Source organism: Telmatherina bonti, assembly GCF_933228915.1.
Source record: "Telmatherina bonti genome assembly, chromosome: 24".
NCBI classification, from domain to species: domain Eukaryota; kingdom Metazoa; phylum Chordata; class Actinopteri; order Atheriniformes; family Telmatherinidae; genus Telmatherina; species Telmatherina bonti.
This window is the reverse complement of record NC_136633.1, coordinates 29,104,047-29,113,110: the sequence shown is the minus strand read 5'-3', so window position 1 is coordinate 29,113,110 and position 9,064 is coordinate 29,104,047. Positions and strand designations below refer to the sequence as shown.

General features: G+C 46.6%; 1 protein-coding gene across 4 annotated transcripts; it reads left to right on the top strand.

Annotated features, from left to right (window-relative positions):
* The first annotated feature begins 3,209 nt into the window (after positions 1 to 3,209).
* nufip1 (nuclear FMR1 interacting protein 1) lies at positions 3,210 to 8,272 on the top strand. Of its 4 annotated transcripts, none has more exons than XM_079263936.1 (10): positions 3,210 to 3,526; positions 5,397 to 5,470; positions 5,985 to 6,080; positions 6,155 to 6,217; positions 6,283 to 6,359; positions 6,428 to 6,520; positions 6,586 to 6,743; positions 6,902 to 7,042; positions 7,434 to 7,681; positions 7,769 to 8,272. In XM_079263936.1, exons 1-10 carry the CDS (start codon positions 3,316 to 3,318, stop codon positions 8,228 to 8,230), a joined length of 1,623 nt encoding a protein of 540 aa, XP_079120062.1. In that variant the 5' UTR covers positions 3,210 to 3,315; the 3' UTR covers positions 8,231 to 8,272. The 4 variants fall into 4 exon arrangements, with proteins under 4 accessions (XP_079120062.1, XP_079120061.1, XP_079120064.1 ...); XM_079263935.1 differs by having other exon boundaries at positions 5,982 to 6,080; XM_079263938.1 differs by lacking the exon at positions 6,155 to 6,217.
* Positions 8,273 to 9,064: the final 792 nt, after the last annotated feature.

Genomic DNA, 9,064 nt, shown 5'->3' with positions numbered 1-9,064 from the left:
TCACCACGTCTCTGCCTGCGTCGCGCCGCGCCGCACCGCATGCGGTGGAGCGACAGGAAGCTCCGGGTTGCCAGGTCCGTTCACAACCACGCATGTCACATCATTCCTGAAAACCTGCTAGTTTAAAGTTTATTTTCTGATTGAATGTCTTTGTTTTTCAATCCAAATGTTGAATAAATACATTTTAATTTCTTATTAGGCTTCTTCATTATTGAGGCTTCTTCAGGTCCGATGTAAGACTGAAAGTTACAGAAGATCATTCCTGCCAGCAGCCATCAGCCTCCGGAACAAGACCTCCTAAAATTCATTATTATTATAGACTACAATATTGAATTTCCCTTTGGGGATTAATAAAGTATTTTTAATTTAATTTATTAATAATCCAATGTCATCACAATACATTTATTATAGATACTAACTTTCACTCTATGTTGCTGCTGCAAGGTAAACAATGATGTTTATACACACACACACACACACACACACACACACGAGCACAAAGCAAACTAGTCCTTTTAAATGACAAGATTTGACCTTCATGTCTAATTTGCTCTAAATAATTTGATCATAAAATTGTTCACAAATGTTGTTTCTTAAATATTTCTCCTGTTTTAATTATTTAAATTATTTTTCTCTATATTTTATCTGTATGGGCATTTTAGATTTGTTTTTGTTGCTTTAAAAAATTTTTTTTTAATGAGTTTATGTGTCTTCTTTGTGTTCTTTTATGGACTTGGGTCTGTTATCATAAAATTTATATATATAACGCCGAGTCGTCCAGGGAAGACCCAGGACACGCTGGAGGGATTATATCTCTCGGCTGGCCTGGGAACGCCTCTGGATCCCCCCCGCAGAGTTGGCAAATGTGGCTGGGGAGAGGGAAGTCTGGGCTTCCCTGCTTAGGCTGCTGCCCCCGCGACCCAACCCCGGATAAGCAGCAGAAGATGGATGGATGGATATAAATGTTATTAAAACAGACTCAAGTCCTTAAAAGAACAAAGAAGACACATAAACTCATAAAAAATCACCAGCTAACATAAAAACATTTCAGCCAGTGGATCCTCAGCCTGGAGGAGGGACTTTAGATGTAATGATGCTGTTTGTAGAGCCGTCCAGATGTTGCATCAGTTTAAACATGTGTGTTCCCTCCTGTAGAAACACACATCTGACTGGCTCTGCCACCTCTGGGAACTCTTTAGATTATCCTCATAGCATCATTACCTGCAGCTTGTACCTTTAGCATGGCTGATCTTTATCAGAAGAGCACAATGAGCCGGAAGGCATGCAGTGGAATCAGCTTTAAAGCAGCAAACTTTCACTTTAGTCAGACTAAAACCACATTTACATGTGGTTCTGTTGCTTGTGCATCATTTACAACATTTCTCATTTCACATGTTTGCATGAAAACCAGATAAAAACTGAACGCTGAACAGTTTTACTTTCATACCAGTAGCGTACTGGTCCCCCAACAAGTGGGAATCCTCACAGTTTTCACTCTTTGTTTTTAAAACAGAAAAAAAGTCCAGAAAAACACAGTTTCAGGAAAACTAAGGTAAGACGACTGTTAGTTTATCCCAGAAAGCCATCAGTATCTTTGCTCATTGTGACACCAGAGTCTATAAGCTTCAGCCTGAAACTGAGCTACAGGCTCGTTCCAACCAGGTCTCATGTTGTGCTTCTTTATGTGTGGAAAAAGGTTTAGCAGTATCAAACAGCGCAGCCACAACTTCACCGTATAGAACCAAGGTCTCTCCTGTCCTCCTCATTCTGACAGTTAACATCCTGACACAGAATGGCTTCTGTAGGCAGATGAACACTCGTTACATATTTGTCTGTATTATTATAATACTCCAAGAGGTCGTCTTTAGAGTTGACCAGTTTATCAGCAGTACTACAGCAGAGCTACTATCATCTGTTACTGCTGGTTCATCAACATTTAGATTAAAACCAAAAAGTAGATGATCTGTCGGTGCAAAGCCATTCTTAATACACATATTTTCTAATGCTGCATGTCCTTCAGCTGTGCTAAAACAATGATTAAACCATGACGTAGTGTGACAAGATTCACTTATATATGTATATCTGTGGGCAACAACACCTTGCTTGACAGAATATAATTATTATATTTACAGAAGTGAGTCAGATGATAAGCAAATAAAGAATTACTATCTGTAACATCAGCGTTCACATCCCCCACAACATACACACTGTGTGTCTATCATGTTGTGTGTGTGTGTGTGTGTGGGAGGGGGTGGGGGGGTCTACATCCACCCTAACTGGCTTTATCACAGCAGCAAGTTTTTTAGCCCAGACTACAGCCACCCCTCCTGGGATTCTGCCTCTGACAATACTCAGATCAGTCGTTGATTCTCCCACACCAAGAAAGTTTTAAATAAGAGAATTCAGCTTTTCTAAATCTTCCTGAGCTAAAATGTCTCTTTCAGACACATGTCACATTCTGCCAGCAGTCTATCCACAACAAAACGTCGAGCTTTATAACCAGCACTCTGTCTCAGACCAAGGCAGTTATAAGATGTTATAAGACTTTTTCATGCTCAGAAATTACCACCAAGTTTATGCCAAATATATATATATATATATATATATATATATATATATATATATATATATATATATATATATATATATATATATATATATATATATATATATATATATAATCTATCCATTGATGTATCTGCACTTTATCTTATTTCAACACACTGTATTTATCATGATTATTATTTTTATTAACATTAATAAAACAAATAAAACCCATTTTAAAGCATTGCTTGTTGTTTTAAAAACGTTTACAGTAGAAAATATATTTGTCACGAGCTCCTGACACTTTACCTACATAAAAAAATAATAGTCAAAACAACAATGAAGGGTCTGTTTGAAGCTTTGCAATAATTTATTTCAGATTATTTGGAGGGTTAGAATTATTAATTTCATCCCAACATGGCAACATGAACGCGTTTCCGACTAAATCTCGCGAGAACTCCCGGAAACCATTTTCCTGATTAATCATAAAATAAAAAATACATTTAATTTAAAAGTAAAACAGAACACGTGCAGTATTAATAGCTATATTAGTAGTAGTTATAATTTAATGTTTAGTAAATAATAAATTCTGTTTTTGGTTATTTACGCACTTCCTGTGATTGCGGAAGTGACGCACTGATTAAGCGCCAAACCAGAAGCAAAAAACCGCGCACGTGAGAGCTGGAAAAACTCACGCTGGATGGGAACCGAGTCCTGACCCGGACCAAAGCTCGAACCGAGTCCTCTTTGGAGGTTCGTGGACCGGGTAGGATGACCGAACCGGAGCGGTACCCTCCGCCGGACTTCAGCGGGCCTCCGCCGCCCTTCCCGCCTCCTGCCCGGACCAGCGGCTTCCATCCCGGCATGTGGAGCTGGACCGACCCGTCCTCCTGGGACCACAGGCCGGCCTGGTCTCACTGGGCCGCGGCGGGACCAGGCTTCCCATCGGAACGTGGACACTACGGACACGGACGTGGGTTCGGTGAGTGGATTGTTACCGGTCGGACACCGAGGTAAAGTTAGTTTGATGTTTGATATTCAACAGATATTCGGACACCCAGTCTCCCGACCCGAAGCCACCTCGTCGTGGGGTTAAGATGCACGATGCAACGGTCTTCTTAACTTCATACCTTCCATCTATATTTGAACACCCAGTCTCCTCGTAATGAATTGTCCACCCTAAGCTGCTTTGTCGTGGGGTTGTGACAGCAAATTTCACCGTAGCGATCTTCACCACCGGCGGATAGTTAGGGACCGTCAACAAATTAAAAATAGCAGAATTTAAACATAACTATCTCCGCAACCACTGGGGCTATGAATGTCAAAACAATTTTAAACAGTTTACGATTTATCTGTGAGTGCTACACTGCCTTTATTTTCTCCATTTTCATCTAGTCCTATTTTAGGAAATTAATGGATGTGCAACATGTGGAAGAACTGGATGACCAATTAGGCAGTGTTTGAAGTGTGTAGGTCACATGACTAAAAAGCTATTGAACTTTAAAATCTTAAAAAATTCATATAAAATAACCCGAGATGAAAATGGAAAAAATAAAGGCAGTGCAACATGGGGCAGGACTGGATGAGCAATTAGGCAGTTTTGAGGTGTTTAGATCATATGAGTAAAAAGCTATTTAACTTTAAAATATTTAAAAATTCATATAAAATCCCACAAGATGAAAATGAGGAAAATAAAGGCTGTGCAATGTGTGGCAGGACTGGACTAGTAATTAGGCAGTGATTTTAGGTGTGTAAGTCATGTGAGTAAAAACCTATTGATGTTTGAATTGATTAAAAATTAATATAAAATAGGACTAGATGAAAATGGAGAAAATAAAGGCAGTGTAGCACTCACAGATAAATCGTAAACTGTTTAAAATTGTTTTGACATTCATAGCCCCAGTGGTTGCGGAGATAGTTATGTTTAAATTCTGCCATGGTTAATTTGTTGACGGTCCCTAACTATCCGCCGGTGGTGAAGATCGCTACGGTGAAATTTGCTGTCACAACCCCACGACAAAGCAGCTTAGGGTGGACAATTCATTACGAGGAGACTGGGTGTTCAAATATAGATGGAAGGTATGAAGTTAAGAAGACCGTTGCATCGTGCATCTTAACCCCACGACGAGGTGGCTTCGGGTCGGGAGACTGGGTGTCCGAATATCTGTTGAATATCAAACATCAAACTAACTTTACCTCGGTCTGTCGGACCCGACCTGCGCGTGCCAGAACAGGTTTTCCAGCTCGCGACCCGTTTTGTGCTTCCGGTTCGGTAAAGCTAGAAAATATTCACAGATTCTGCTTTTCTGAATTAATAACTCAACAACGGAACATTACTTCTACAGTACCGAGACAACACCGGAATCAGAGCGAGATGCAACCCCGTTTCCCTCAGAAAGACCCTCAGACCTACGAGACTAACTGGGACTGAACCGGGACCGAACTGGGTCTACATGCTGACGCTGCTGCTGCTGCTTAGGGACCGTCTGCAAACTGCAAAACTGAAAAATAATAAAAGGAAAAATATTCAGTCACTACATATGACTTGTTATAGTGTCACCAAAGTCACAATACAGATAAAACATCTCATCTGGATCATACTGCAACTCCTACTTTGTGGAAATATTCTTAAATGTATTTCTTACTATTTTTTGTTGATGTAAATAAGCATAAAATGATTATTAACAATAATATATGTTGTATTGTGACCAAACTCGCAGGGTAAATAAAGCATCTGATCTGGATCGTGCTCCTGTTGTCAGTTGTGTAGAAGTAAAGTTCAGTTGATGAGTTATTAACTAGGAAAAGCTGAATCTGTCAACATGTTCCCATCTTTACCTCCATGTCTGCAGCTCCGACCTCCGTGCGTGGAGCTGGCCGTGCACGTGGCAGACAGAGCTGTGGAGCAAAGCAGCAAGGCAGAAAGGTGATGCATGTCACGCGCCTTCATGTCCGCTCCACCATTACACTGTGTGTTGTTATTTACTGTGTGTGTTATTTACTGTGTGTGTTATTTACTGTGTGTGTGTGTGTGTGTGTTATTTACTGTGTGTGTGTGTGTTATTTACTGTGTGTGTGTGTTATTTACTGTGTGTGTGTGTGTGTTATTTACTGTGTGTGTGTGTGTGTGTGTGTGTTATTTACTGTGTGTGTGTGTTATTTACTGTGTGTGTGTGTGTGTGTGTGTGTTTTTTACTGTGTGTGTGTGTGTGTTATTTACTGTGTGTGTGTGTGTGTGTGTGTTATTTACTGTGTGTGTGTGTGTTATTTACTGTGTGTGTGTGTGTTATTTACTGTGTGTGTGTGTGTGTGTTATTTACTGTGTGTGTGTGTGTGTGTTATTTACTGTGTGTGTGTGTTATTTACTGTGTGTGTGTGTGTGTGTTATTTACTGTGTGTGTGTGTTATTTACTGTGTGTGTGTTTTGTCCATGTCAGCAGAAGAAAGAGCCGGACTTCTCTCATTACTGTGACACCTGCGACCAGGGCTTCAGGAACCAGGAGAAGTTTGACGTGCACGTGTCCCAGCACGTGAAGGTGTGTCTCCAGGTGTTCAGAAGGTTCCAGAGTTCTGCAGGTTGTGTGACGTGTGTGTGGCGTGTGCTCCTCAGTGCTCGGTGCAGGACTGCAGCTTCACGGCGCATGAGAAGCTGGTCTCCGTCCACTGGAAGCACGTAGGTCTGCAGCGTGGAGCTCTGCTCGCCGCAGGTCCATGTCCTAACTGCTGCTGTCCCCGCAGAACCACGCGCCCGGCGCCAAGCGGATCAAGCTGGACACGCCGGAGGAGATCGCCAGGTGGAGGGAGGACAGGCGGCGGTACGTTGGCACCATGGGGGGGCGTCGCTGTCCAGCGTCTCCTCACGCCGGGCCTCATGTCTCCACAGAAACTATCCCACGCTGGGAAACATAGAGAGGAAGAAGAAGATGCTGGAGGTGCGGGAGGAGGCGGGGGGTGTTCTGGACACGGCCCAGTTCGGGTAAGTGTCCGTTCTGGAAGGGGGGGGGGGGGGTTCTGACACCTCTAACGACCGCTTGTTTCCAGGAGAATGAGAGGAAGAGGTCGGAATAACCGAGGCTTCCAGCGGTGCCAGGGTCCAGACCCGACCCGCCCAGACCCGGGGTCCAGACCTGCAGACACCTCCACATCCCTCCAGTCCAGGAGCGGGGATCCACTGGGAGCTCTGGCCAGCAGTGACCACGGTGAGTTCTGGGTTCCTCCATCGTTCTCAGCAGCCCCCCCCTCCCGTCTGAACATGGCGGCGAGTGTCCTGGCGGGGGTCTGGTGGAGACCTGCAGAGCCCGATTCAGGAATAACACTTCCTGAATCGTAGCAGTAGAAATAAAAACTGTTCTTCCAGATTCGGACAAGGAGGACCCGGCCGGTGGATCCAGGACTGCAGGTCTGGTTGTGGCCCCTAGACAGATGAGCTCCGCCCTCGGATCCCTGATGTCCAGCTATGGCTCCATGAGCGACACGGAAGACGACGACGACCCGGAAGGTAAAACTGGAACCTTTCCAGACCTCCTCCTCCAGACCTCCCCCCAGGTCCCAGTCCTCCTCTAGACCTCCTCCCCCCAGGTCCTCCAGGGACTGTGGAACTGTGTCCTACCAGGTCTGCAGTCCAGCAAGTTTCCCTGCTCCAACACACTTGGGGGGGGTCTAACGGCCCATCAGGTTCTGCACAGACTCATCAGTTGGAGTCAGCTGCGTTGGAGCAGGGATTCATGGAAAACCTGCTGGACTGCAGACCTGGTAGGACCAGTAGCAGAGTCCTGGTCCAGCTGGAGGTTTTCCAGCATTCCTGTCCTGTCCTGTCCTGGAGCCTCGAAGCATCGCGTCTGCCTGGTGGATCCACTGTGTTTCATCTCCTCCTCCATGTTCTCTTTAAGCCACGCCCACTCGGCGAGCCCAGGAACTGGTCCAGGAAAACCAGACTGCCCTCAGCAGGATACCAGTCCGGTCTCAGGATGCTGGATCCGTCAGAGCCGTGGAAACGTCCACAGAAGTCCTGGAGACCCACGGCGTGGGCCGTCCTGACTCTGGCCTGAACAGATGGAGCAGGAGAGGACGGAGAGGACGGAGACATGGAAGACACGGAGACACAGCGCCGACTCGTCGTCCTACCTTGCTGGAAATGGTAGGAAGTCCTGCCGCCGGGACTCGGTTTGGAGGTTTTCCTGCCGTGTCTCATGGGCTTGTCCATTTTCTTCTCTCCTGTCTGCAGTTACTGGCCCCGGATATTCGCCACGAGAGGAACGTCCTCCTGCAGTGTGTCCGCCACGTCGTCCGCAACCACTTCTTCGGCCTGGAAGACGGACCTCAGGCCCGGGACCACATGGGGGATGAAAGCAAGCCAGATGGCGGGACGGCAGAGGACGAGCAGACGGAGAGCGGGGCGTCCCGGTCGGCTTCTCCCAGCGGCGGGGATGGATGTCCAGCAGGGAGCAGCACTGAGGACAAAAAGATGGAACTTTCAGAGAGACATGAGGCGGTTGTTGTGGGTCAGGGTTCCCCAACGAACGCTGCCGGTCCTGCTGCCGGTCCAGAGTCTACAGGCACCATTGAAGGGACTGGTGAGGATCATGACCCACCGAGGGAGAAACTCCCGTCTGACATGTACGGGGATGAGAGATGGGAATGTGGTGGAGGGACTGGGAATCCCACCACGCCACCAGCAGACATGTGACGGCTCCGTCTGCAGTTAAAAACATTCTGGACGTGTGAACTGGAAGCATCTTTGTTTAGTTTGCTTATTGTAAAATAAATGTGATGAATCAACATTCGGAATGTTTTTATGATCTGAAATTTACAGCTTTATGACTTCCATCCATCTTCTGCCGTCGGGTCGCGGGGGCAGCAGCCTAAGCAGGGAAGCCCAGACTTCCCTCTCCCCAGCCACATTTGCCAACTCTGCGGGGGGATCCCGAGGCGTTCCCAGGCCAGCCGAGAGATATAATCCCTCCAGCGTGTCCTGGGTCTTCCCCGGGGTCTCCTCCCAGAGGGACGTGCCTGGAACACCTCACCAGGGAGGTCCAGGAGGCATCCTGACCAGATGCCCGAGCCACCTCAACTGGTTCCTCTCGATGCGGAGGAGCAGCGGTTCTACTCTGATCTCCTCCCGGATGACCGAGCTCCTCACCCTATCTCTAAGGGAGAGCCCGGCCACCCTGCGGAGGAAACCCATTTCAGCCGCCTGTATACGAGATCTCCTTCTTTCGGTCACGACCCACAGCTCATGACCATTGGTGAGGGTAGGAACGTAGATCGACTGGTAAATCGAGAGCTTCGCCTTCTGGCTCAGCTCCTTCTTCACCACGACAGACCGGCGCAGAGTCCGCATTACTGCAGACGCCGCACCGATCCGTCTGTCGATCTCGCGCTCCATCCTTCCCTCACTCGTGAACAAGACCCCGAGATATTTAAACTCCTCCACTTGAGGCAGGACCTGACTCCCAACCCGGAGAGGGCAATCCACCCTATTCCGGCTGAGGACCATGGTCTCAGATTTGGAGGTGCTGAT